Source organism: Populus alba, chromosome 17 (genome assembly GCF_005239225.2).
Source record: "Populus alba chromosome 17, ASM523922v2, whole genome shotgun sequence".
NCBI classification, from domain to species: domain Eukaryota; kingdom Viridiplantae; phylum Streptophyta; class Magnoliopsida; order Malpighiales; family Salicaceae; genus Populus; species Populus alba.
In genome coordinates this window covers 1128783-1156397 of record NC_133300.1, presented here as the reverse complement: position 1 = coordinate 1156397, position 27615 = coordinate 1128783, and the positions used below count along the sequence as shown (strand labels likewise).

The 27615-nt window shown below is 32.8% G+C and overlaps 3 protein-coding genes across 4 annotated transcripts; 1 reads left to right on the top strand and 2 right to left on the bottom strand.

The window, feature by feature from the left end:
- Window positions 1–4502: 4502 nt before the first annotated feature.
- LOC118060426 (uncharacterized) lies at window positions 4503–8562 on the top strand. Its single transcript, XM_035073647.2, has 5 exons — window positions 4503–4787; window positions 5773–5874; window positions 6020–6161; window positions 6236–6282; window positions 8045–8562. The coding sequence occupies exons 1-5, from the start codon at window positions 4701–4703 to the stop codon at window positions 8258–8260; spliced, it is 594 nt and encodes a 197-aa protein (XP_034929538.1). The 5' UTR covers window positions 4503–4700; the 3' UTR covers window positions 8261–8562.
- A 254-nt stretch (window positions 8563–8816) lies between these two features.
- On the bottom strand, window positions 8817–14009 carry LOC118060425 (mitogen-activated protein kinase homolog NTF4). Of its 2 annotated transcripts, none has more exons than XM_035073645.2 (6): window positions 13604–14005; window positions 13154–13283; window positions 12314–12451; window positions 11428–11760; window positions 10820–11000; window positions 8817–9197 (listed from the first exon to the last, which is right to left on the bottom strand). In XM_035073645.2, the coding sequence occupies exons 1-6, from the start codon at window positions 13840–13842 to the stop codon at window positions 9022–9024; spliced, it is 1197 nt and encodes a 398-aa protein (XP_034929536.1). In that variant the 5' UTR covers window positions 13843–14005; the 3' UTR covers window positions 8817–9021. The 2 variants fall into 2 exon arrangements, with proteins under 2 accessions (XP_034929536.1, XP_034929537.1); XM_035073646.2 differs by lacking the exon at window positions 8817–9197 and adding an exon at window positions 9226–10477 and having other exon boundaries at window positions 13604–14009.
- A 10649-nt stretch (window positions 14010–24658) lies between these two features.
- On the bottom strand, window positions 24659–27615 carry LOC118060431 (wax ester synthase/diacylglycerol acyltransferase 4). The gene is made up of 5 exons (XM_035073655.2): window positions 27312–27615; window positions 26653–27228; window positions 26168–26524; window positions 25890–26027; window positions 24659–24953 (listed from the first exon to the last, which is right to left on the bottom strand). The coding sequence occupies exons 1-5, from the start codon at window positions 27498–27500 to the stop codon at window positions 24792–24794; spliced, it is 1422 nt and encodes a 473-aa protein (XP_034929546.1). The 5' UTR covers window positions 27501–27615; the 3' UTR covers window positions 24659–24791.

The window sequence follows — 27615 nt, the reverse complement described above, 5'->3', positions numbered from 1 at the left end:
GGCCCCCAATTCAAACAAAGATACTTAAAAAAGTTGAGCAAAATTCAAAAGAGACTGTGAATCTTGACATAATCCCAACTCAATGATGTATTGGACGAACTTTTTGAATGCCTAGCATCAGCCTGGAATCCTGCAATATTCCCACTAAAGCCTCTTTGACAGTAGGATAGTGGTTGTTTTTAAAATAATTTTTCGTACCGAAATATATGTCAATGATGTTTTTTTATTTTTTAAAAATCTTTTTTAACATCAACACATCAAAACGATCCAAAAAATATAAACCACATTAAATTTTAACAATTTTTTTTTTTTCAAATTTGGTGGGAACGCGGTTTGCACGGCATTCCCAAACACTTCCTACTTAGGCATTCAAAATGAATTCAAACCTCAAAAGCTAGACAAATGTGTATCTAATTGCATGTGAAAATAAGTTCGCCTATAATCGGGCTAAAGGGATCCATGAGAGGGTAGGTTTAAAAGCAAGTTCAAATGGGCTATTTGAGCCATATTTTTTAAACTCGGCCCGTCCTGATGAGTCAACTCGGGACCTGACTGACCCGGGACTAGAACCGGGTCGGGTTGAAGAAAAAACAAGGAAAAAAAAAACCCGGTTGACCCGACAAGATCCGGTTGCAAACCTATTGACTTTTTTTTTTTTTTTTTACTAAAACAATATCGTTTTGATTAAAAAAAACTGACTTGGTCGACCCGGTGACTTGGTTAAAAATCAGTAACTCGATTAAAACCTGAAACTTAGACCTTGAACTGGATCGAGTCTTAAAACTATGATAGAAACCTTAAACCTTTCCTAGGGCTAAATCTTATGAAGTTAACATTGCTAATTACGCATTCAAAATGAATTCAAATCTCGTAATTAAGCTAGATAAATTTCTATTACATCCCCAAGTATTGTCTTACACAAATTAGCCAAAAGATATCCTTAACTATGAGTGTTGATAATGCTTCTATACATTATCATAACATCACTCAACTCAACAAAAGTTATTTAAACTTACAATAATACTATTATGTGTAGTGCTATATAGTACACCCATCGGATAAAATTTATATTTGCAAGTATTTTTGATTTTTCCTTTTTAACTTTAACTTGTAAGCAAATATTTTATATGATAGTTTGTTTAATTAGAAACTTGAGGTCATAACCCAATTTTGAACTCTAAAAAATTATTTGATAAAAAAGATTATGGACATTATTGAAAAAGATTATGTACATTATTGAAACTTTAAAAAATGTTAAATTAATGTAATCGAGAGCTTAATCGAAAGAAATTTAAAATATAAAGTTTAAATGAGGACCACATTAAAGAAACCCAAAATTAAAAATCAAGGATAATTTTTTTATAAGTACTGAAATTTGAGGATCTAATCGAAGAAAAGCTAATGGTGAAATTGGGAAAGATTACAGCTCCCTCACCTCTTTCACTATACAACACAAATCTCATGCCAACGTATACTCTGGTTTTTGTACTTTAATCTAAGCCAAGATTATAGCTCTAATAACACCAAACACATTTAGAAATGCTTTTTAAAAAATACTATATGAAACTGTTCTGCCTGCAAAAAAACCTTTGTGTCTTTTTTTTATCAGTTGCAGACCAAAACAAGCTTTTATTTTTAATTTCAATGAATGATTGAGATCTATTTTTCAATATCAAAGATTAAGATCTCATTGGCACAAAAGCCCTAAAACATCCTTATTTCCTCTGAAAAAATCCAACAAAACCCTAACTCAAAGGAGAGGGAGCTGTAAAATAAAAAAGATCTTCATTTTAGTCAAAATATCATCCCTTTGTTCCTCCTTTTTTTGTTAAAGATGCAAGGCTAAGTTCACTAGGTCAAATCCATGAATGGATATTACATTTCCTGGATTCTTTATCAAAACCCAAAGGAAGCACACATACGAAACATCGCATAACTCTCTATTTTCTCATATTGAGCAAACTAACCCTCTTTATATATACGAGGAAAAATGAGAGAAAAGTAATATAAGAGATTTTTGCTTCATCATTTTATGTGCCCCGTATCTTCTTCTACGCAGCCGAAGCTGATCAAGAACATGGCCGTGTTGACATTAATGAAGAAAGAAGCATGCAGTTGCAAAAATCATTTCCCGAATAAACAACAACCCTTTTCTATCCACCAGGAGGCAGATACAAAAAAGTTGATGCTTCAGTTCACTGTAACGATAAGAGATCAGAATATTTGAAAGTCCAGTAAACAGCCGCCTCTCTGAAGCCCTCGAGAGAGCACATGAGCACGAAATCGATATGATAGATATTTTTGGTTGCTGCAACCAGGTAGTGGTTTCCGGCAGCAGGTAGTGGTTGCGGCAGCCGTCGTTGATCTTGAACTCCGCAAGTGTTCCTTTTGGCTTACTTCTTTTCTGATCTGAGGTTTTGTTTAAGATTTATGATTTGGTTGCTGCATGTTTCAATCTTCGCCGTGCCATTTGCTGCTTTTATGCAGATGTGTTGTTTTAAATTTTAAGAAACTTGCTTCCTTTTTCTTTAATAAAATCCAACCCCAATCATCCATGATAATTGGACTTAGTTTCGCCCTATCATCCCTCTCCCTAGGAAAATTATTCTATGGTTCACCACATGAATCATGAATCAGATTAGTGGAGACGTTCAATGATATTTTTTGGACTAACTTACATATTAATCAAAATTAATTTTTCTCTTTTAATAATTTTAAGAATGCATCTAATTATACTATACATTTAGAAAAATTTTAAACTATCTATTACGTAAAATTCTTCCTAATCAATGCTGGAAGGTATTCATTAATATGTTCCTAGACATCATGCCTAGGCACTTATATGATCCACCTTAAACTTTTTTTTTTAATTATTAATTTAGATATTCGAGCTAGCTTGCGTTTATCTCGACTAATCTCACGAATCCTAAAGTTAACGACCATGTAAGTTTTTAATAGCTTTAAGATTTATGGGATTTGAACTGGTGACCTTTAGTAAGTAAATTTAAAACTCGATTAGTTAAGCTTTATTCATCAGGGTTTATTATCAACCTTCCTTGAATATAGATTGGATGGTCAATTCAATTTTTTTTTTAAAACTAAAATAATGTGGTTTTAAGGTTTTGTTTAAAAAATTATTATTTAAATAAAACAATAATGTTTTAATAAAAAAATTTAGTTCGAAATAAACCTTTACTTGAAACAGGTTCTAAATTAGTAACTAGATCAAATTGAGTTTCATAACTATGAGAAAATGATTTATTAGCACCTGTTTCTTTTATTAACTCTGGAATGAGTAAAGCTTTAATTCAAGATGAAGATCCAATCCAATATATTTGCATTTATTATCCCAATGGGCTCTATCTTGTCTTGTGGGTGGATTGTGTCCTTAATAAATTGGTTTTCCACATTTGTTAGATTCTTGAATAGAGATTTTAGACCCCAGCCCTAATCAACAAATCTTGTCGAAGTTAAAGGATGAGTGATGCTATGATGGACAACGAATCCTCCTCACCATTCCTCGCAATCTCAACACTTGATTCTTCTAACTCAGAGATGAACCCAGTGGCACAAACAACGAAACTAAGAAACATTAACATTGAGACAAAAAAAACTAAAAAGAAAGCCATATCAGAAATTTTTTAAAAAATTAATTTTTAAATTTTTCATGTTTATTTATTATTATAAAAGTTGATCAACAAAAAATACTTTTCAGTCAAAAAAAAATTTGGTTTGATTTTCAGAAAAGTGTTTTCCTAGAAAATTTGGACAGGAAACACTTTCTAGAGTTTGTGAAAAATTTAAAAATATCATATTATTTGCTAATTATATCAAATTTGATTCTTAAATATTTAATTATTATATATATATTTTTTAAATATTTATTTTTAAATTTTATTTAAGATTTTTACCATTCCAGTACTCGGGAGAGGGCGGGAGGATGAAGAAAGGGAGCCAGCAGATGTCATCCCACTCTGGAGAGGGAGAGGGTTGGATGAAGAAGGAGGGTTCAAGCTAGAGACTTGAATGAATCCTGTAAAGGTGAATTTACTTTTTTTTTTTTTTGGGTTTTTCTAATTATATTGTGTTAATAGTTCTGTAATTTTAATAGATTATCTCATGATAACAAAAGAATTATTATCTTTCTTGATTTTTAAATTTAAATTTTAGAGTCAAAGTTCAAAAAAATATTATTTAATAAATTCTTAAACCTTGAAACATAAATTGTTTCAAAGATTTCCTTTATTATGAGAAATGTTAATTATTATTTTATGATAAATTACCCAAATTTATTGCTAACAATATCATCTCAGTTTATTTTTATGTTTTAAAATTATTTTTATAAAAAATATTATTTTAATATGTTAATATTAAAAATAAATTTTAAAAATTTATTTTAATATATTTTAAAAAATAATAACTTGTATGTTTTCCTATTTATTGCAGCGAACAACTCTTTAAATAATTTATGGCCTTAATAAAGACAACACGTAGCACAGCCATCTTTTAACTTCAAATCACCTTCACATTCTCTTTCTCTCTCTCCCTCGTGGTTTTTGGACCGTTAATAATACCCTAATCAAATCTCTCTCCAAAATCTCTCTTGATTCTCTTTCCGGGTCACGATATTTCTAAAAAAAATCCAACTTTCCTGCAATTCCCCTTGTTTTCTCTTCTGGGTTTCTCTCAGATTTCTCAAAATGGGCAAAAATCAAGCTTACAAAGCTATGCAAAGATCCAGGCTTGGCTCCAGCTCTGCTGGTCCTGAAGAGATCGAAGATGGGATGGTTTGTACCTTTTCATACTGTTCTTTAAATTCTCATGTTCAATTTCCACTCTTTTATTACCCTTTTTCTTCTAGTTTTATGTTTTTCTTCTTTGTATTGATTTTTGTTGCTTTGGCTTAATGTTTGTGGTTCTATGTTTATTGTTTATCGAAGCTTTTTTGCCAATGGATTGACAGTATTGTTTCTATTGTTGAATTTTTGGTATGGATATGAGAACATAGTTATTGAAATTAATAAGATGCTACCGAAAAGTTGGATGCTTTGGGGCAGCTAATAATCTGAGTTTTCTAAGCTTCTAGGTTAATTTATTTGTTGTATGTTCCTTTTGGGTTTTGATTTGGTCGTGAATTTATGTGGTCAACACAAATGTTGGGCTCCTTTAACTGTTTTATCCTCTTGGTGGGTTGTTAAGGTTAAAAGTGTGTTTTCGCCATTTTACTTGGAATAGTGTCTGACGGTGATGAATGCTTATCTTGCTGCTGCTGTATAGTTGAGCTTCTTTGATGCAATGCTATACACGTCACCCTTTGCATGTTGGACAGTGGTTCCAAGTACTTCATAAACATTTTTGTTTCCTTCTTATTGTAAAATCTTTTATCTTAGCCACTGTTTTATTGCTGTATCGATGAATTTCTTTGGTTTCATTGTCTTAAGACTTTTTCAAAGATGATCATTAGACTTTGATTTCATTAGACAATAGACATTGGCTATAACTGTTGGAATACGCTTATATGTTGAAGAAAAAAGAACAACTGAGGCATGACAGCACAACTAAGCATTTTTTTTTTCTTTTGTATCTTTTGCAGCATGAATGCTTATAGTATTAAGTGCAAAATACTTTTCCTTTTGTTTTTGGGCGCTGTAATTGTTTGTGTAAAGAAATATAGAGATATAGATGTAAAGTTAAGTGTAGTTTTTGTTTTTTGAATGCTTCATTTTTATTATTTTTATTTTCATGGAACATTTCTGATGAGGCGAGTCGCAGGTGGATGGTTCTTTTCATTCACCAGAGTGGCATGCTGCTCGTTTGGCCAGCCTTAATAAATCTCACACAGTAACCTGGGAAGAGTTCAAGAAAAAGCAAAAGGTAATCTGTGGATATGCTACTTTCTTTCATAACTGTCTTGCTGTTTGTGCAACTATTAGTTGTGCACATATTTGTTTGTATAATGATTTGATATTTCTAGATTTTATATGAATGCTGAATTTTTGTTCTGCATTTGATGTACTAGGAGGATGAAATGAGAAAGGGGGAACTAGAAGCAGATAAGGACAGAATGATGCGGGAGTACCGGGCTCAATTGGATGCTGAAAGGGCACACAAACTTGCTCATGGCCGGAATCACTCTGGTAGCAAATCTAGTCATAAAAAGGGTATGTATATGGATATCTTGCCTTTGTGTACCCATCCTCTTTCGCACATCTGAATTTGAGATGTGCTCTTGCAGATAGAAAGGACAGGGATTTAAAGAAACGCAGAAGTAAAAAAAGAAAGGTGCCTGAATTTTCTAATAGCTTACTTTTAATTGAATTGCATTGTCTAGAATATTAAATTTTCTGCACTCAACTACAGTGCTAAATTTGATGTTACCAATGTTTTCCTATTGACAAGGAAATCCACGCAACTTCTTTTGGCTAGTTTTTCTTAATGAAACTAGCGATACCATGAAGAATATCCTTGTGAAAAAATAGTCGGTCCTCGTGCTTTGATGACCAGAGAAGATAGCTTCATTTTATCTGGTCTAGGTAAAATGACTCATGGCAGATTAATTATCATTAATGGATTTTGAATGTTCTTCACCTGGAAAGAAGTAGCAATATGAAGCTATCTCATTTCAAAGGAAGTTGCAAGAGAGCTTAGCTCCTGTTTGTCTGTACTTGTTCTTTTAACCAATGAAAAAGGCCACTAAGAAATTGTCATGGTCCTGCCATAGGAGGCTTTTGATAAATTAATCTGGAAATTGTGCCTTTGCTTCTGTCTGAACTCAAATCCTTTACAATTGTATTCCATAAGAACTTGCCCAAGGGGCGATATCAATTTGGTTGAAAAGAAAAAGGCATATTACTTGAAGAGAAGTTAGGGGGCAAGGTTAGAGAACTTGGGGGGACAAACTCTTGGTATTTTGTGGTTTCACAGGGTGTTTTCTGTAGGGGAGTTATACACAATCTTATGTCTTGTGTTCTCCAAATGAAAACATGGGTTTCCACAGGTAATTCTTAAAGTAACAGTTACTCTTGATAGATTTGCAGAAATAAAGTGAGCATTTTGGGTTGTTGATGCAAGCAACATTAATGGTTTTTATTGGAAAATAACCTTTGTGACAGTGAAGCTAGTGAAAGAAATACTGAAATGACTCATCTTTTGAAGCTCACAAGATGGTTTGTTTTTCAAGTGGGTTATCTGGGATAGATTTTAGGTGGGTTTCCAGGAGCTCTTACATGATCTTGAGATTCTGATGCTATTTGATGTCCACTTTGTAGATCTTGGTTCATAACCCATTTTGTCCCTGTTTTCTTCTGTTTAAGATTCAATTTTCTTTTTATTTTTTTCTTTAAAGTTTTTTGGCATTAGATATGCTGGGTTCTTAGAAATGCATGTCTTATTCACTTGATTGTATTTGATGAAAATGAAGGGTAAATTTGGGTTCCAAAAAGATTCAAGTTCACCTAGATGTCTCCAAAAAGAACTAGTTATAGTTTGGTCCTTAAAGTTGCAATTCCATGCAATTTAGTCCTTGTGTTTAAAGATAAAAAGCAACTAGTTTGAACATGTTTTCTGATTTTCTAATTTGTAAAACTAATTTTCTGAAGGAGAATGAAAATCTGAAAGGAGTAGAAAATTGGAGATAGAAAATGGAAAACCTTTTCTATTTCCGAACAGGCCCATAGTTTCTTCTGTACTTGTTTTGGATTATACCTCGTTTCTATTCTGTATGCATTAGCCTTGATTAATATGTTTTAGAATCTTTGAGAATTGCTGTTTTAAATTTCATGTGAATGCATTTGAAAGCCGTGGTTTCACGTCTATACAAAATACAATGCCTCTTGAATGACACCAAGTGCAATATTGAAGTTTTAAAATCTATGCTAAAGGTGGGGTAATCACAAACTTGCATTGCTCGTTTATCAAGTGTCTCCTATATAGTCTTCTCGATTGATAATCACCATCCTTTTTATTTCCATCTCCATTGCTATGAACACCTAATTCCTTTGGAATATAAAACCGAAACAAATCCTGATCTTGCATTACCTTGCAGCATTCCAGGCGGAGATCTGATGATTCTAGCTCCTCCAGTTCATCTTCAGATTCTTCAAGTAGTGAAGACGAGAGAGAATTGAAAAGATCAAAGTCCAAGTCTAGAAAAACAAAGGAAAAGAAGCACAAGTCAAGAACCAAACACTCCAGTAGTGATGATGAAGAGGCTGGTGGTCCTGTGCCACTTTCTAGATTTTTTGGAAGCTTGAAGAACTAATGGCGCAAAAGATGATGCTAGAATGCTTGGCAGATGTCTCTTATTATAAGAGGATATCAATAGCCTTGTTCTTTCTTGCAATTTTTTCCAGAAATTTGCTGAGCAAATATGTATCCAATTGCTCCTTCCTTTGCATGTCACTGAGCTTGTGATGTTATTAGTTTGATTCCAATTTTTCGCGTAAAAATATCAGTTCCATCGTTTTTTCAGAATATTATGGTACACTATTTGACAAGTATGCGAGCTGTATCATATTAGTTGGAGCAGCAACGCAATAAATCTGAACCAAGAAATTGAGTTTATGCTATGATGTTTTCCTGCTGGTAGTTCAAATAAGCAAAGAACTCTAGTTTATTTTACCGTGGCTCTTATTTTTCCTTTATATGTTTGGACTAATGCATTTCACATGAGTTGGACCAGAAAATATACCAGGCAAGTGAATGACTGCACCATGCGGAGGCCGCCATAGAGCATCATCCAGGAATCGTAAGATAAGAGGTATGATTTGAAGCTTGCACAATCACCACTGACGCATATTTCATATTTTGGAAGTTGCTGAACGAAAAACGTTGGCTCAATTCAACAGAAAGAACAATACATCGACAGGCGAAACAAACACCATTTCAATTCTTTTGTTCCCCTGAATTCTATCCAAAATAAATATTTCAGTTCAGGGACCACCCGGTTTCGGATGGAACATATTTACACCAAGAAAGAAATCACTGGAAAACATATAAATCAAAGAAACCATGCTGCTCGACTCATTGGTTCTGGTATTCGGGGTTGAATGCAAGAGCTTCCCGATAAATAAGCTCCTTCATCTGTTCTTCAGTCAGTGCATGCCGCTCAAAGTCAAAGCTGAATGGGGTCATGCAGACTGGTTCATCACTGATGTCGTGAAGCGATGTTAGGTATGGATGAGCAAGTGCATCCTCAACTAAAACAAATTACAAGGAATAAAGATTATCTAGAGTGAACAATTCTAGGAGGAATTGGAGAAATAATATGCAGGATATCAAAATAGTAAAACAGAACATGTAACAAATGTCAGGCTATTACATATTTATCACATCATGTTGGATATTCTGTCAGGGGAAAAGCTAACAGCTGCGTTTACAGCACTCGTTAAGATGGTAGTTATTGATGGTTATATGTTATTCTAATTAAACATCTTTAATTTTTCTTCTGCTATCATTATCTACACATGAATTATCAGCCAATGAATCTTTGATTCAACAACCATAAACAAAATATTTGCTTAGATATAACTAGATATTCTCTAGTTAATACAATACATAAATAGCATTAACTATTAACAATGAATCTCGTAACAGGTGCCCTAGTGCACCCGCTGGCCAGACCCTTCTATTAAAGTCTAGTTTAAACTAGGGGCAAGTTCAAGCTAGTATGGATGATCAATCCAAGTCACATCTAGATTATTGCATATATACCTCATCATCAGAAGAATCTCTTATTCACATGATAAAAAATGTATCTCTTGTTCACTTAACCTTAAGATCATAGGACGTCTGTTATATGTTTTACTTAACCACAGTTTATTTTTTTTTTCTTTTCTTGTGAGTTGGAATAAACGGTGGGCTTTGCTACACACAGAATTCCACAGTTCACTCAAACTTTCTGTGTGTGAGCGTGTGTGTGATCACTATGACAGGGAATCAGCAACCCCACATGCAAGAAAGCCATCACACCAATTCCCTATTTCAAAGGTAAGAACAACGTGAGTTGACAGCTGCACAGAATACTTGGACTTGCATTGCATAGTTAGCACCAAGAAGGCAATCCAAAAGGTTAAGGTGACCATGATAGAAAACAAAAGGTAAGTTGACGCAATTGGTATTCCTTTCCTAGACAGGACTTGAAATCCTCAATGAAAACAAAAACTGTACAGCAATTTGAGGTTCGATAAATATTTTCTGCTTCCAATTTAATTGCAAGCCACATAAATGATCCCTGCTCTCACAAATGCAGTAATGCAAAGAAATTTAATATTCACAGTTTTTGGCAGATAATAGTGCATTGATGTTTTCTCCTCCCCACCTCCAAGTCCTCCACCCATTTACACGACTCAATAGCTTTGATCTGTCACTTATCTAACTGAGATGAACCATGTATGAAGAGCAACAAAGGTGCAGGGGGAGGGTGGCTTCACCAAATGGTACCAAAACCATTGCAGGCTGGAGTTCCATTGAATACCATCTATCAATGAGTTTTATAGTCAAAACAAATAAAACTTAAATTACCAAGTGTGTAGTGGATGCAGGACTGTATTTCTCAATAACTATAATTAAAACGGAGCAAAGGATAAAATGTAAAACTAGGGTTTTTAATTCTCAAAGTCACATATGACCATTAATTGCTAAATAAGCAGTCAGTGTCTAAACAATCAAAGCACCGCATGATCCCATTTCCAATCTCATTGAGAAAACATAGCAACTAAACAATGTGAAGCATTTACGCCAGAGCACGTAAGAGAAAAGACAGTGAAAACAAGTAATTCAAATTGCGATGACACTCTTAAGGTCAAGGAAACAAACTCACCAGTAATCCTCTGTCTGGGATCAAAAGTTAACATCTTTTCAACAAGATCAATAGCAGCCGGGTGGACAGTTGGAAACTTTTCAAGAAATGACTGACGACGATGAAGTGGGAGTTGTCGAATGTATCTCTTTGCGTTTTCATTCAAAAACTCCAACTCAGCCTCTGATGGGGTGCCAATCAGCTGCAAGGATTAGAAATGATTAATCATAAATTGAAAAAGTTTGTGCTCAGAAGAGGATACTTAGATACAACATATCCATATGCCTATTTGAAGACATGCAATACTAGTTGCTGCACACATTTGACTAAATTTTTAATAGCATATAATTTTTAAGAACTGAAAAGATATAACCAAAGGACACAATAAGTTGTCTATCTAAGAAATGCAGCCAAAATAACATAATTTCAGGTCAAGATTACATTTGGTTTGCACTGCAAATTCTTTTCAAGAATGCGACAAAAAATGAAAAGAGAATGCCCCCATTGTTTCCAAAAGAGGATAAAAGGTATGAGAATTGAAGGATTATCAATAAACTCAATTCAGATGTGATCCCAAAACATTTTCAGAAGATAGGAAAATACCAACAGAAATTTAACAATTAATTTACCTCCATAAGCAAATGAAGCTGATGCACATGATCTCTGCCAGGAAATAGGGGCTTTCGATCCATCAGCTCCATGAATATACAACCCACAGACCATACATCAATAGCTGTAGTGTAATCTGAGGAGTTCAAGAGCAGCTCTGGTGCTCGATACCATCTTGTAACAACATATTCTGTCATGAAATCAGTTTCTGAGGTAACACGAGCCAGACCAAAATCACATATCTTCAAGTCACAATTAGCATTCAGGAGGAGATTGCTAGGTTTTAAATCTCTATGCAGGACGTTTGCAGAATGTATATATTTCAATCCACGGAGTATCTGATACAGGAAATACTGCAGAGAACAAAAATAGAAGAATGTTTGGTTTGTAGCTCTTCAACTTAGTTTGAATAAGTAAAAATTGAAATAGCTCTTCGACTTAGTTTGATGAAAGTAAAAAAATTGAACAAAGATTAAATTACAGGGCCAAAGGAAATATATGGATGTTATCAAAGTAAGAAGCAGAAAGTTGTTTTCAGTTGAGCTTGCCAAATTATGTTTGCCAGCAAACTAACCAGCAAACAAGCTATTGTTCTCTGCATTTATCATTCAAGGCTCAAGGAAAATTCAATGCTCGCTAGACATCCCAAAACTCAGGTCAACTCTCATATTAACAAAATGCCAAAGAATATGAAAAGTCCATGTTGACCACAGAAAACATTTATTTTGAAAAATTGTATTGAGTGAAAGAAAAATGCACAATGGGCTCTCAATCAGCCATATGGAGGACCCAAAGGGAGCCATATTAAGACCAATATGAGGAGAAAATTTCAAATAACTAGTGTAGAGCTTTGGGTTGTTTGCTTCCAGTCCTTATCTCTAAACAAAGTAAATATTTAATACTAACCTGACAGTGCTCTTCTGATAATACTTGATTGGAGCGAATGATCTGATGCAGATCAGTGTCCATTAGCTCATATGCAATGTAAACATCATTAAATGACACACTCTGGGGTGGAGGAATTATATCCCTGATTGCCACAACCTACATGACAAATACAACAGATGTAAGGAACATGTAAATGTCAGAATATTCACAGCATCAACTTGTTTCTCCCATGAAATTTCCGCTTTTTAGTTATTTTTTTCAAATTCAGGTAACGAGAAAGGATTTTTAGTCAAGGTAAATGTTATACAGAGAGGATGGAGACAGTTTAAAACCCTTTGTCTTAGAGTAACCAATGGTCAAATGATGCTATCTCAGATTGTTTTAAATTAAATCTAAGATATAATTGCTTAAGGAAATTGCTACCAGCTTCAACCTGAGTCATGGTCTTAACTTCAATTTCAATAACCTGGTTAGGAATATCTAGTCATGCATTGTCATTGGAGTATCATTGAGATGGGAGAGTCAAAAAAGGAAAAAAAGAAAGAAAGAAGAATGCCATGAACGAGCTACAGGCTATGACTAATTGTGTTTCAACAATCATGACAACTTTCATTCAACATTCTCCCATTTGAAATGGAATTTCTACTGTCTAAATGCCATCTAGACTAATCTATCCACTCTTGCTTCATATCTACCAAATGCAATATAATTGAATCATCCCCATTTGGATACTTTTATTGATGGGTCACTGTATTTACCAAATTCCCACTCTCATCATTTCATCAAAAACCCTGAAACTACAACACATTGACACGAAACAGAACGAATAGCAATAAAATTAATCAATTACTCACTGACGTTTTCATGATCCATGTGGCGAAGCAACTTGATCTCACGAAGTGTCCTCTTCGCATCAATCTTATTATCAAACGCATTTGCTATCTTCTTTATTGCCACATGCTCAGTCGTCTCAGAATTCAAAGCCGAACTAACAAACAAGCAAACAAAGAACAACACAAAATCAATAAAAGCTCCAATTCATTCCCTTAAACCCCCCTTCTCCCACACACAGAATCAACCCATAAACAAACAACAGCTCCAATTTATCCATAAACAAAAACTAAAAACCCTAAATTCATCACAAACACACCTCAAAAACACAAATTTTGCAGAGTCAAACTTTCCCTCAAAACACTCCAAAAAACACGACTTTGATAAACAAAAAAGTGGGTTTCAACGCTAAAACCAAACAAAAAAATATAAATGAAGAAACAAAGTGGGTTTCTTTCCAAGAGAAAGATTAGTTACCAGACGATGCCATAAGCCCCTTTACCAATAGGCATAATAGGAGGTTTATACTTAGCAGTAACTTCAAATATATTTCCAAATATATTATATTGTATAAACCTCCCTCCATGACTCAACGTTGCCGGTATATTCTCCATCCCTCCTCCTCCTCCTCCTCCCATAAGTGGTGGCTGTTGCTGCAGCTGCTGCTGTTGTGGGGCATCAGCCATCTCTGTATCCGCCTGACCTCCACTTTCCATGCCTGGAATTTTGCTGCAAGTACCTGTCTTTTGGGTTTTTGTTACAGTCAAAATAAAAAACAGATCTAATGAAAGTATTTTTTATTGTTATGAAAAAAAATTTTAGAGAGAAAGAAAATGGAAATCTCTGTGCTTTATTTATTTATTTCTTTGTTGCTGTTGATGTTGTCCTTGTCCTTGCTTTTGTTTTTCTGTTATTTTTAATGTTGTTGTCTTGGCTAACAGAAAATCTACACGTGGCGACTAGATTTCTTTTACTTTCCTTTCTTTTTTTTTTTTCTTCCTATTTTGGTGTTGACTTAAAATGAAATAAATCAAAACTAAAGTTATCTATTCGATCATTTAACATATGAGTGTATTTTATAGCGTTTTTTTCAATGGATGTCAAACCTTTACGATTTAGATTTCAAGTAGGATAAATGAATTCAGATAGAATTATATTGATTAATAACAATAATTTTTTTTTTAAATTAAAATAAATCATTTTCTTTTTTAATATCATTAGATTTTACTTGAATTTTAGATAGGATCAACTCCTACCTCGGTTCAATTTTGACATGCTTATTAAATCAAGTTTTATAACAATAATTTTGCTAATGTTTTTAATTTTTTTTATTGGTGCTAATTTTTTTCCTCATAAAAAATAAATTAGATCACATGTTATTTTTTATTCTATTTATTTTTATCCCGAGTTTAAGTGAGAACATAGAAAGCAAATAATGTTAATTTTGATAAAAATATTTCCAATATAATGCTAAATTTTATGAAAAATTTCCAAATTATGATTGTTAGATTTGTAAAATCCATTTATGGGATTTACTTCATGTATTAGATTTTTTGAAAAATATCTCTTTAAAAAATTAACATAATTTTGTGGATGAAGTAACTTTAAGCATATATAATGCTTAGGTTAATCAAATAAATTCATAGAATAAGTTTTTTCAAGTTCTAATTGAAGACAATATGAAGAGAAAAATATTAATACTGATGAAGTCTTGAGAAAATTTCACAAAGAAAATGTTGGTCTTTCCATGATCTATTATGAATTTTAGGCATGTGAGTTGGGAGTTCCTAAAAAAATAAGTTTTTAATGAGTAACTCTCTGATATTTAAATTGGTATTTGTGATGGGGAAGAAAATGATGTATAGTAGAAGAAAGGTAAAAGTAAGTCGCGTGAATATTTGGGTTTAGCCTTTTCTAGCTATGTCCAAAGTTGGTCTTTGTTCAGTGAGACTAGATGTATAAATTTACCTAATTTAAAACTTCTTTCATTGAGAAGGAAATCCTGTTTTTGGCTAACCAAGGTGGCTTATCGGTCGGTGCAAGCTACCACGGGTTATGTACCTAGTACATGATTGGAGGAAATGTTGGTGTGCTGGAGTGTATTTATTTTTATTGGCTTTTCATATGGCTGGTGGTGTAGTAAAAAGATAACTATTGGTGATAAAATACGACGCTTGTCATGTAATAATCTTGTGTGTGTGAGATAAAAAAAAGAGTATGTTACACATAAAATTGTTAGATAATTCAAAGAATAATATATAGAGGTGTGTTCCATGTAGCTTTATTTTTAAAAAAAAAAGAGAGAAAAAGAAAAAAACATTTAGAGAAAGAGAGGAAAATGAGTTTGTCACAGGCCCAATGATTTATGGGCCTAGTTGCCCAAAAAAAAAAGGTGACCACGCTAGTTGTTTAAAAAGGGCAATCATTTGGTCGTCCAAATAGGTGACCTTATTGATCGCCTAAATGGTGACAAGCAAGGCTGGTCACCTAAGAATGGCCCAATGCGATTAACAAGTTTGGTTGCCTGAGCTAGTTAGTTACGCTTGGCCCTGGCGACCAGTTGGGCCCGAACAACTTTTTTTTTAAAAAAAAAAACTTTGGCCCATCATTTTCTACCAAGTCTTTCAAATAACGTGTTTGAAAGACTTAACTTAGTTGGGAAAAAAACTTACAATTGTTACATGTATATCTGTATAACAATACTACTGTGGCTAGGTATGTGTAAGAGATGAATGTCTGTGTTTTCATGACTATATTTGCACTTTTGTGTATAGATTTTTTTCATGAAAATTTTTTCAACACTTTTGAAGAAAGATCCTTGATCCTTTTAGAGACAATTGGTCACAAGACTTGTAGGTAAGGGGCTATGGTAACCTAGAGACATGCATAAAGATTTAATGTAGATTTTATGGTGAAGATGTATTTGGACTCATGGACACTAAGTGGGAGACAAAATAGATTTCATGGAGAAACAATACTATTTTATTGAAAAACACAATACATAGAGATATAAATCTTTAGAGATACTCCGAGGATTATTTGATCTCGGTTAGCTCATCATGTGTAAGTGCACAAGTTTCTTTCCCTAGCTCTGATTGCTTCTTTTTTTTCCCACAAACTAATGGAAGTAACCCCTAATGATTAATCATTTTATCTTTTTTTTTTTAAAAAAAAGTGCATGACACTTTTTAGTATCATGTCCATTGTGACAATTAAATAGACAAAACTTATTAGGATTCTTTATGTTTATGTTGCTTTTCATAAGAGGAAGATATCACACAAATTCTTTCCATTAGATAATGGCTAACACCTCAGTTTGTGTGGTGGTCAGAGGTATAATCATGAGCTCAAGAAATGTAAAGCGATCACAGATATACCTATTGGTGTTTTTTTGGATGCTTTTATTGGAGTTCAATGGTATGGTGAAGACTCTACTTGTGTGTAAGAATATGGGTGACCTTGTTTGGTAAAGATAACTTTTTCTACCATGATATAATTTTCTATTACATGTTTGATGTTGATGAGATTTTTGACAGGGAGGAGGTACATTCTTTCATATAGGGAATATTTGTATACTTTATTAATTAGAGCTTTTGAGGCTATGGGTTCAAGGAGTCTTTCGATATTGAGCATCTCTTCATTAAATTGTTGGAGATAAGCTCTAATGCTTTGATCTTCATGTTGTGTGATTGCAAAGATCTTTATGGTGCTTTTTTGGCAGAAATGCTTATGCTAAAGTAAAAGATTAGTTTAGAGCTAAGACCATAAAAATAGAAAATAAAGCCAGGATCTAGGTTGTGGTACATTATACGTGAAGATCTACAAAAAGTTATGTGAAGAACTCCACATATAACATCAGTGTCTTGTATGATAAGTTCTAGGATGCTTCTTACATTTTGTATATGCTTTTGATGGTCTATTAGTCCCTTATAATTGTCTAGACTAAATTTTACAGAGACATAGTTCTTAAAGAGTCGAGTGTGGAAGATTTTATGACAAAGTAGAGATTATTCTACTAGGTTGAGTTCTTACTGACAAACTAATAGAGTTATGAAGTTTGCCTCTCACCAAAGTCTTTTTCTGATGCATAAGTAATAGAGTTAAAGATCGATGGCATCTGGATTATTGAGAGTGGCTAATATGAGAGCTATGGATGTAGCTTCGTCCTTGTCTTTTTAGGAAATCAGAGTCTTTATTGTAAACTTGGTGGGGGCATTTATGGGAGCTTATTCTTCTTCTTGTTGTTGTTGTTGTTGTTGTTGTGTAAGAGGCAAAGTGTGAAGATGCAGTTGCATCATCACGACATTATCATTAAGTAACTATACCCTTTTGGAGAGTTGTTATCTAGGGGAGCTGGAGTCCCTAAGGTGGGGAGACAAGTCACTTTTCCCTCGTACTGAAGTCTTGTCAGCTATGGAAAGAGTTTTTGATGAAAAGGAATGAACTAGCTTTTTTATTCAGTTTTCCATAGACAATGCTAATAATGAAGTAATGAAAAAAATTCACATAAAAAATGTTGGGCTTTTCATGATTTGCTATGAATCTTGAGCTTATGAGCCTAAAGTTCCTGAAAAAATAAGTCCATTATGGAACGGGGGACTTTTTAATGCTTAAGTTGGTATTGTAGAGGAGAAGAAGAAAAGTAAAAGTATGTTATATGTGTATTTTGGTTTAGCCTCTGTTTGACTATGTTCAAAGTAGGTAGAGGACTGATAAGACTATGTGTATTTATACACTCAACTTAAACTTTCTTTGTGGAGGTGGAAATCATATCATTGGCCAACCAAGATGGCTTATTGGTTGGTATGAGTTGCCATGGGTTCTATGCCTAGTACATGTTTGGAGGAAAAATTGATGTGCTATATGGTATATTTATTTTTATTGGTCTTTCATGTAGCTGGTGTGGATGACGCTGAGGTGGAAGGGGAGCGTGAAGGCTTTCTGGTTTGAGAAAACCGATGGGTCGGCTGAGAAAAGGAAATGAAGGGGAAGGTGATGGAGAGGGAAAAGGGATGTTGGTTTGTGAGGGCGAAGAGAGAACCGAGGGGTGGTATTGTCGGTGGATGTGGAGGTTTTGGTTCGGGTCTGTAGGGGATAGTCGGTGAAGGTCGGAAATGGGGCTGTTGGGGTCGATTGTGAGAAGGAAAAAAATGGTTTTGGGGGCTGTGAGAGGAGAAGGGGAGCTCTGGTTTTTGTCAGGTGTGTGGCTGAGGGAAGAAGAAGTTGGAGACGGTGTTAAGGAGGAAAATTCTAAACCGGGGGGAAAGGGCTTGAACGGTTGGTTTTGGAGAGAAAAAAAAATCAAAACCGGGTGGGGGGCGGCTGTTTGGTTAGATAGGTTTAGGGTTAGGTTTCTTCTTTTTTTTTTGTATTTTTTTTAAAATTACCCCCCTCCTTTTGTGTGTGTTGAAGGCTACTATATATATAGGTAAAATATTGTTTGGGCCTCAAAATTGTCCCTCAACTTTTTTTTTTTTATAAATTTTATTTTTCTTGTGTTTTTTTGGATTTTTCTTATCAACATCGCCTCAAATGAGGAAAATCGATGATTTTTTTTAAAAATAACACGTTAAAAGTCAAACGCGTTCCAAAGATCTTTGAAAATTTAAATTCTTTTGAGACGATGCTGAAAATGCAAAAACCGATGCAAATATATTAAAAAAACTTTTTTTTTTAATTTTCGTTGTTTTTTTTGCTATTTTTGGATTTTTCTGAAAATTTATCAAAACATGGGTAAACAATTGGGTAGCAACAGGGATCACAAACATCAGCTTGTATTTCTTATAGGGGTTGACTTGCTCTTTATGTAGACTCCTTCTGAAAGCTCTTACAAAACTGCTTGCCCACTAAACATCCTTCATATAGTGGATTTGGATGTATAATAGATGGTAGATCCTTCAACATCTCCTTTTATGCCATCATTTTCAAGCTATTAAAGTTTACATGCCCAAATCTCATATGTCAAAGCCAAATCTTATCCTTCACAAATGCATTTAGGCACATATGTCTTTATGTTTAGAAAAAAAACATTATATTTTTTGTCATGGTTACCTTTGCAATCATAACTCTTTTAGTGTCAATTAATGTCAAAGTACGATCTTTCATCTTAATCCTATAACCCTTCTCCAATAATTTTCCTAAGCTCAATATGTTGCTTTTTTACTATTGGTATATAATAGACATTACCAATAAATTAATGGCTTCTATCTTTCAATTTAATCAAAATCATAACTTTTCCTTTGATGGCAACATTTGAATGATTTGGAAATGTGATATTACCTCTAATTGCTTCATCAAGATCCATGAACTTGTCTTTGTCTCCATATATGTGGTTGTTGACTCAATTGTTTAGATACCATATGTTTTTATTTATCTTGTATTCTCTCATCATGCATTAGTAGAAGGGTGACTTTATTCTCTTCTTCTATCACAAGATTTGCATTTTTCTCAACCGTCTTGGTTGGACTCCAACAATTCCTAGCATAATGACTTGTCTTTTGAAAATTATAGCATTTAACTTTTGATTTGTCAAACCTAGATCTTGCATTGCCACTATTAGTGTAACCAGTCAATTGATTTATTTCTTGTGGTTGACTAGTTGACCTGTTGAGGTTGTTATGGCCTCTTCTTCTGACTGTGAAGAATGTGAAGTAAGATGTGTTATAAATGAAGGCCTTTACATAAGAGCTTTCTTGGTGAAAAGGCATGTTCTAAGCCCTCAGGAGGACAAGTGTCCTTTTTGTGAGTAGCATTTAGAAATTGTATCCCACATCCTCTTGCATTGCAAAGTGGTTTGGAAACTATGGAACAAAATTGTAGCTTAGAGAGGTCTGAGCTGGGTAATGTCGTATGGCCTTGACAACCTTCAATGTTAATGGCTGGGTCTTTTGTAGGGCAACCACTATAAGTTTGAAAGATCTATTTAGGGGGGCTTTATGTTTAGCATTGTTTGGACTATATGAAATGCTAGGAACAACTTGATATTTGAGGAACAAAAGCCAATATGGGAAGATATCCTATGGCTTTTGTTTTACTTTGCTGCAGGATGGATCATGAATCTCAACTCTTCCTTTTGGTATACCGGTGCTAATCTGTACAGGAATCATGAATGCATTTCGGCTTGGTTTGCTTAATTTCTGATTTAGTGTGGGTTTGTTTTTGCTTTGCCTAATAGTAGGGTTATAGGTTTTCTTGTATTTATTTATTGTAATTAGGTTGATGCTTAGGCTACAATCTATATAGCTAAAGCTTTGCTCACACTGCTCATGCTTTCTCTTTTTATTATATATCTATTCTCGATTTCACCAAAAAATAAATAAATAAAGAAATCTGTTGACTTGATGATGAGAGAAATGAAGTCTACTCCCACACAAAGTGCTGGAACTAGGCAAAAACTAGTCAAGAAATGAATAAAATAATAGTTTAAGCTTTAATATTTGGATTTTTGAGGTTATCTCCATCTTAAGCTCTTTATTCATATTCAAACATTCTTGTTTGATCTTGGCAACAAAAGTTGTGGTAAAACATTGATTTCTCTAAGGGAGTGACTTACATTAGTTGAAACTTGGCATATAATGAAAGAACATTTAACTTTAAACCTCTTGTGCATGAAACAAAATCTTTCAAATTTGTTTGCAAAATTTGCTTAAAGGTTTTTAATTATGTTTTATGATTGAACTAGATAAATAAAGTTAGAAAAATCCATAATAACACATATTTGAGATACATAAAATGACAAACTACACTTTGATCCTTCATTTATATATTTGTATAATTGAATCCTTATTTTTGATCAAAATGGAATAACAAAAATAAAATTGTGTTGGCCAACAATAATCACAAAATCCCTTTTATTTCATTTGAATTTGAAAAGTGGTGTAGTTGGAGTTATAATTGTCGGTTGAGATGAAAGTTGATGTGTGGTGTAACTTAGCGTTGATGGAGATGGAAAAGGGTCTGTGCTGGTGGTGTTGTCATAAGTTGGAAAAACAGGCGGTGGGTGCACTACTGGAGGGATGAGAAAGAAGCAGTGGTGGTGTTGTTAGTTATGGATTGCTATTTATCCTGAGGAGCCGCTATTGCTTTAGCCATCGGTAGGAGGTGCTGTCACTGTTCCCTCATATCTAGTGCATCCCAATTGAAGGTTGGGTGTGGGAGGGAGGGGGTGGCTGCTGGCTGGTTTGCTAGGGACATAGGGTTAGAAAGCAAATTTTTTTAATTACCTTAGTTTTTTTAGTTTTTGTCTTTAATTAGTTCGACTTGGTCGGATTATTTTAATTTCAATCTTATAAAATTGAAACTAAATCGAATTGAATGTTTTTAATTTTTTTTAATTGGTTTAATTTTTTTTTTCATAGTTTACTTTTTTCAATTTTTTTAATTTTATCAATTTAATCAATTTTTTAGTTTTTTTTCCTCATCCCTATAATTCATTATGGGTTAGAATTGTGTTGAATATTTTGTGATTGATTACTGTTTAACATTCTTAAATGGAATTATCAAATCATGTAGTCCACCAATCTCCAATACAATGAGTCAAGAATAGAAACATTCTACAAAATTTGGATGTAGCGTCTAACATCCTCTTTATCTTGTGCAAATATAAATGACAATGAGTATTTATTTATCCAATTTTTATTATATTTATATTTTAATAGTATTATATATTTCTCGACATGAGCTCAAATCAATTTTATTTTTAAATTTAATATTTATATTTTATTCATTACCTCTTAAATAAAAAAGCTATTAAAAAAAATCATTTAAATCAAATCAGGTTGGTATTTATTAAATTGGAGTTAAATTATCATTCATTATTTGACTTTGAAAAGATAACTTTTAAAACAATTGATAGTAAAGATAATCTTAGTAATTTTTCTTATTTCAACTCTATACAAAGTAGAATTAGTTATGTGAATTGTGTTTTGCTGTAGGTTAGATATTTTTATTTTCTATAAACAAATTGTATTTTCAAGTATTTTCAACACGTTCATGTAGTTTAAAAAATTTGAGTTCAAATCAAGAATTTTATGCATATATGTAATCAAATAAATCAAGAATGCAAATAAATAAATAAAAATTCATTAATGATATCAAACAATAAAACTTGAAAAATTGAGAAACAAGTGTAAATTAAGATATTTAATATGAAAAGACGAGACATGATTCGGTTGTGTTTGGTAAATTTATTTATTAAAATAAATTTTTTATTCAAGCAAATGATAATAGAAATAGAGACACAAATTAAATTCATTGAATAAAATAAAGGAAAAAAAAAAACCATGCAAGGTTGCACTTATTAGAAATATTATCTGGAAATAATTTTTTTTATTTTAAAAAATAAAGTTCATATATACAAATAACAAATTATAGATGAATCCAAAAAACTTTTTAAATATAAATGCATTAAAAAAAAATCATCATTTAGAAAAGACTCCAAACAACATGAAAGAGAGAATATATACTAATCTAAATATAAATTAAAACAATTTAGAGAAAAAACCATAAAAATCATTAATTGAAAAAAAAATTAGAAAAAAAAGTAAAGGCTAGGCAAGCCTGCTTAACCCATTTTGTCAGGGCCCACGTGCGGGCCTCCCTTGGCAGGCCTGCACAACTGGGCTATTTTTTTTTGAAAAACTACTAGATAATGCGTGGTCTAATTTGTCTAGTTTCTAACCACTATGTTTTCAAAAAATCAAGGTTTATGTTTTTTTTTTTTAATCAAAAAACCCGTTTTTCAACTTATTTTTGGCTTAAAACAACTCTAAAACACCATATAAACTATGATAAATCTTACTATAAACTCAAAAAACCTACAAACTATCTCAAAACTAAAGTTAATCTAAAACCAAAAATCAACTTAAGTTTGAATATGTTTTTTTATAACCCTGATATTATTAGAAAGATATATGCAAGATAAATTTGTAAACATAAAAAGAGACCACCGAATTAACAATTTGTTGTATTGAGATAAGTGTTTATCCAATTACACCTGAAAACTTAAATGAAATGCCCTCTTACTGTAGTTATTATAGCATTAGAAATAATAGTATTATTGTTTTTTTGTAAGAAATATTCTTGAACTAATTTGAAGAAGGATGGAGCGGGTTATATGCATCGTCTAAATGCAAAGGTGATGGGTGACCTATTTATCTTAGCTTCTACATTGCACTCACCTGTAAAATACTTGCTAGATGTTCGGGCTTGGCCCAATCAGCTAGCAATCCTAGCCATTTGTTTCATATTCTCACTAATATATATATATATATATATATATATATATATATATATATATTGGTTTTTTTTCAATAATTTTTTAATTTTTTTTTTGTATTTTTTTTATGTTGGGACCCAAAAAAATAGGTAATAACAATGACTTGTATTTGATATATAAGAAAAAGTAAATTTAGCTCAATACACAAACAACAAACCATGTGAATATTTTTCATTTTTCAACAATAGTCACATGCATTTATTTGAATGGTATCTGTCAACTAGAAGTGTCAAAGAGAAAACTATCTGCTTTCTGGGATTTTTTAGGAATCTTATAATTTATATTTTTTTTTCCTTTCTCTCTCTGATTAGAATCTTATATATATATATGATGGCTAAATCTATGATCCTTTCTTAGTTATTAAGATTTAAATATTAGGTTAGATTTTTTAAAAAATTCTTATGAAATCTTCTTTCATAAGAATCTTAAAAAAATTCTTATGAAATCTTACCAAAGAATAATCCGTTTTGAATACGTCGAAGAGGAGGACTTAGTTTCAATATATACATGTGAAAACTGATAAAAAAAAATTCCCTAATCATAAATAAAATATAACGTTTTTCTTTTAATATTTTAAAGGTTATTAATATGATCAAGTAATAAAATTGAATTTTTTTTTTGTGCAATTAGTTTATAGTGTTAGAGAATAATATAAATTATATCATGTAATCTCACCTAACAGCTTAAGCTATTGAGTTGAGATGATTCTTTGACATGGTATAAGAGCTTTGATGACTAAGCGGTCACGAGTTCGAATCTCACCACCCCCTATTTATTTGATAAAAATTAAGCATAAAATAATATAAACATGTACAAATTTCAAGCTTAAAGGGTTTTTACTTGAGAGTGTGTGTTAGAGAATAATATAAATTACATCCTGAGACTTCACCTAACAGTTTAAACTATTGAGTTGAGATGATTTTTTGACATCTAGATCTCTTATATACATTCAGGAGATATTTCATTTTTGTAAATTTTATTTATTTATTTATTTATTTTTGTACATCAAATAATAAAAACTTTCTAATTGAAAGTTTCAAATTAGATATTATTATTTGGTTATTTTCCTGGAGAAATTAGGGATGAAGTGGTGGTTGAGAATAATCAGAATCTTAAAAAGAAAAAGAAAATTGGAAGAATAATATTTTCTTTATTGTAATATTTTGCACACGTCTCTATTGAAGTTCTACGATTATGACTTGCATTTGCTATATGAAAAAAATGAATTTAATTCCATACACAAACAACAAACCATGTGAATATAACGCTTTTAAAAAAATAAAATAGTACGGTTTCATAACAATGGCACGCAATTATAGTTATTCTTTCAACAATACTATTACTTGATTATCATAAAAACAAAATAAAGCTGTTTGCTTGCTGGGATCTTTAAGTGGCTGGTTGAGTACTTTCCCTGCATGCAGCTTCGAATATCATATCGAATGCTTTTTCTATGTGTGACTTGAGCTTCTGTGGATCAATGAAGTCTTTTTCTACAAGCACAGAAACCCGAAGCTTCCCCACATAGCTTGTTACTCCTGCCATAAGGCTCTGCATTTGCACCAAAACAAACCATGTCGTAATCGCAATGATGTTACAAATTGAAAAAGAAAAGAAAAAAACAAATAGCATCATTTCATAATGTTTGTGTTTATCCTTTGAAAATGAGTGAATTGTTTTTTAATCCTTAGGGTTTCAATGCAGTTACAACTTAGGCTTGATGTTTTTTTTTTTTTGTGTGGTGTGGTCTATGTTTTGTCTCAACCACATATTTAAAAATGTTTTTTTAATCAATAAACACCATAGTTTTGCATGAATCCCATTAAAAATTCTCTCTTAAAATTAATATTGGTTAAGAAAAATTTATAATTTTTAGTTTTTCTTGAATCTATATTTTCAAACTACAACAATAAAAATTACCATAGTGCTTTTTTTTTTTAGATAATCATAAAAAATATATTGAAAATGCCATAAAACTAGTAACCAAAGCAAAATATAGGGACTTGACAAAAACAAAAGAAGGAAAAAACTTAAAAAAAAAAACCACCACAATGCCTTTATGTATGAAAACTATATGTACAAGTGCATTATTTTTGTTGATTGCTGTGTTGTTTACAACAACAATCTAAATTGTCAAATGATAAATTGGATTTAAAAGCGTTTTGAAAATAATTTTTTATTTAAAATTAATATTTTTTTGATATTCTTAGAATATTATTTTGATGTGTTGATGTAAAAAATAATTTAAACAAAATTATTTAGATTTATTTTTGAGTAAAAAACATTTTAAAAAACAACTAATGCCACACTCCTAAACATATTTTAAAGAAAAAACAACTAATGATTAAATAAGACAACGGTACATGAAATTGAAAAGACTGTAAGTAAGAGGTTTCCAAATATGAAGGACTGAGTTGTAATCACGTTGAAATTCCAGGGACACGATGAATAATTTACTGTTTGAAAATTACTTGAACATTAATATACCTGAGGTGCTCCTGTCACCACAAAATATAGCCCATTAATTGGATTATTAGCCAAGGCCATCTGCTCCATTGGCCCCCTTACATTTGAGATTCCCATGCTTGTATTCTCCATCGTGCCATATATGTACTTAGATGCTCCCTACAGGAGCAAGATCTCAAAAATCATAACATGGAGTAGTATATATATACTATATAGTAATGTCCACCCATAAAAAAAAAGAAGAAAAAGAATAAGAGGTCCTAAATAAGTATTTCACTAAAAAAAGGCAAGTAGCTTACGTTTGGACCTCGAAATTTCGCAACAAGTTGAAGGTACTTGGCAATGAGGGAAACACCAAAAGAGCTTCTCTTCCTCTTGATGATTTTTCTTGCATCGAGGACAAATTTTAAGGGATCATTCTTAGCCTCAGCATCTCTTAACTTTGGAATTCGTACGTTCAAGAAAGCAATATGGTTGCCCCATGGCGACTCAGCATCAGGTTTTACCATTTCTTGGATTGGCTTGTAGCCTCCATGCATTCTTGTGTTAAGCAGCACCAATGATGTACTACATGCACTGCCTGATCCTTGGCTCACTGTTTCCATGTACATCCGAGCTCCCAAGAATATGATTCCAGTAATCGCATCATTTATTGTCTGCAATTACCAAGAAACGTAATTAATTCAACGAGAAAACTATATGTCATTAATTAAGTACTAGGCTTTGAAATTGAGAGGAGGCACGGAGTTTTTTTAAGAAGAGATTGAAGTTGTCTTGTTCTTACCACTCCAAGCTTGGCCTTGATTTGTTTAATTTGATCAAGAGAGAAAGCCATTGTTGTTATGGAAACAGGAAGAAACTCTACTCCAGAATGCCCTGATCGTATTGGTGTTTTGTCATCCTTTACCAAACAACTCTTCATAATGCTTGAACAAAAATCTGATGCAGTGTTGTAAACTGAGGAGAAAAACCCACGCACTTTTCGGAGCATGCTAGAATTTCTGCCATACGTATTGGTGTGTAATTGAACAGAAGGAAATGTCAAGGGAAGAGGAGGAGCATCAGCTCTTTGTAAACAAGAAAGGAGAGCTCCCATTAAAGAGAAGCCATCACCAAGTGAATGGTGTAGCTTGAATATCATGTTACTAGCCGCGTGACTCGTGGGGTAATTTATTATGTGAACTTCCCATAATGGCTGGCTTTGAGGCAACTGCTCCATTGCCATTTTTGAAAGATACTCATCAAAGCATTCGTCATAAAATTGAGTTGACATTCCGGTGGTGAAAACCGGAAAATTTACATGATCCGGGAGCCTCACTTCCACCCTCTTCCATCGCTTTACTCCATCTTTATCTGCAACCTGTAATTTCAAAACTCTATCTGGTCGATGCTGTTGATGCAAAAGTAAGGAGAAGAATGAAGATACTAAGGTAGAAAGAGTACCATTATGGAGGAGAAACGAGGGTTGATAGGGAGGAAAACATCCTTGAGAAATTGAATAGCTTGGGAGTCATCAAAAGGCGCTTCGAATTCCATCACAGCAATGATAGAGAGTGATAGAATAGAGCTGCTCAGAAATTGTCCTGAAGGACTCACAGGTTCTGATATTTCTTGATCCTGTACAATCTCCATTTCTAGTTTCAAGAACCAACTCTTATTCTCTTTTCACCGAAGATTGTTTGTGAAATGTTAAGGGTATTGTTAATTTTGCCAAGTATATAACGAGCACAAACCAAAGAAAGAAGAA

What these genes read in the sequence shown, in the direction of transcription:
- LOC118060426 (XM_035073647.2), top strand. Translation starts at nt 4,701, where the DNA reads ATGGGCAAAAATCAAGCTTACAAAGCTATGCAAAGATCCAGGCTTGGC. An exon ending in AGTTCAAGAAAAAGCAAAAG is followed by an intron (nt 5,875 to 6,019) that starts GTAATCTGTGGA and finishes TTGATGTACTAG; the next exon opens with GAGGATGAAATGAGAAAGGG. An exon ending in GCAGAAGTAAAAAAAGAAAG is followed by an intron (nt 6,283 to 8,044) that starts GTGCCTGAATTT and finishes ATTACCTTGCAG; the next exon opens with CATTCCAGGCGGAGATCTGA.
- LOC118060425 (XM_035073645.2), bottom strand. Translation starts at nt 13,842, where the DNA reads ATGGAAAGTGGAGGTCAGGCGGATACAGAGATGGCTGATGCCCCACAA. An exon ending in GCCACATGGATCATGAAAAC is followed by an intron (nt 12,452 to 13,153) that starts GTCAGTGAGTAA and finishes TTTGTCATGTAG; the next exon opens with GTTGTGGCAATCAGGGATAT. An exon ending in TATCAGAAGAGCACTGTCAG is followed by an intron (nt 11,761 to 12,313) that starts GTTAGTATTAAA and finishes TGTTCTCTGCAG; the next exon opens with TATTTCCTGTATCAGATACT.
- LOC118060431 (XM_035073655.2), bottom strand. Translation starts at nt 27,500, where the DNA reads ATGGAGATTGTACAGGATCAAGAAATATCAGAACCTGTGAGTCCTTCA. An exon ending in CTCGTTTCTCCTCCATAATG is followed by an intron (nt 27,229 to 27,311) that starts GTACTCTTTCTA and finishes TTGAAATTACAG; the next exon opens with GTTGCAGATAAAGATGGAGT. An exon ending in TCAAGGCCAAGCTTGGAGTG is followed by an intron (nt 26,525 to 26,652) that starts GTAAGAACAAGA and finishes TGGTAATTGCAG; the next exon opens with ACAATAAATGATGCGATTAC.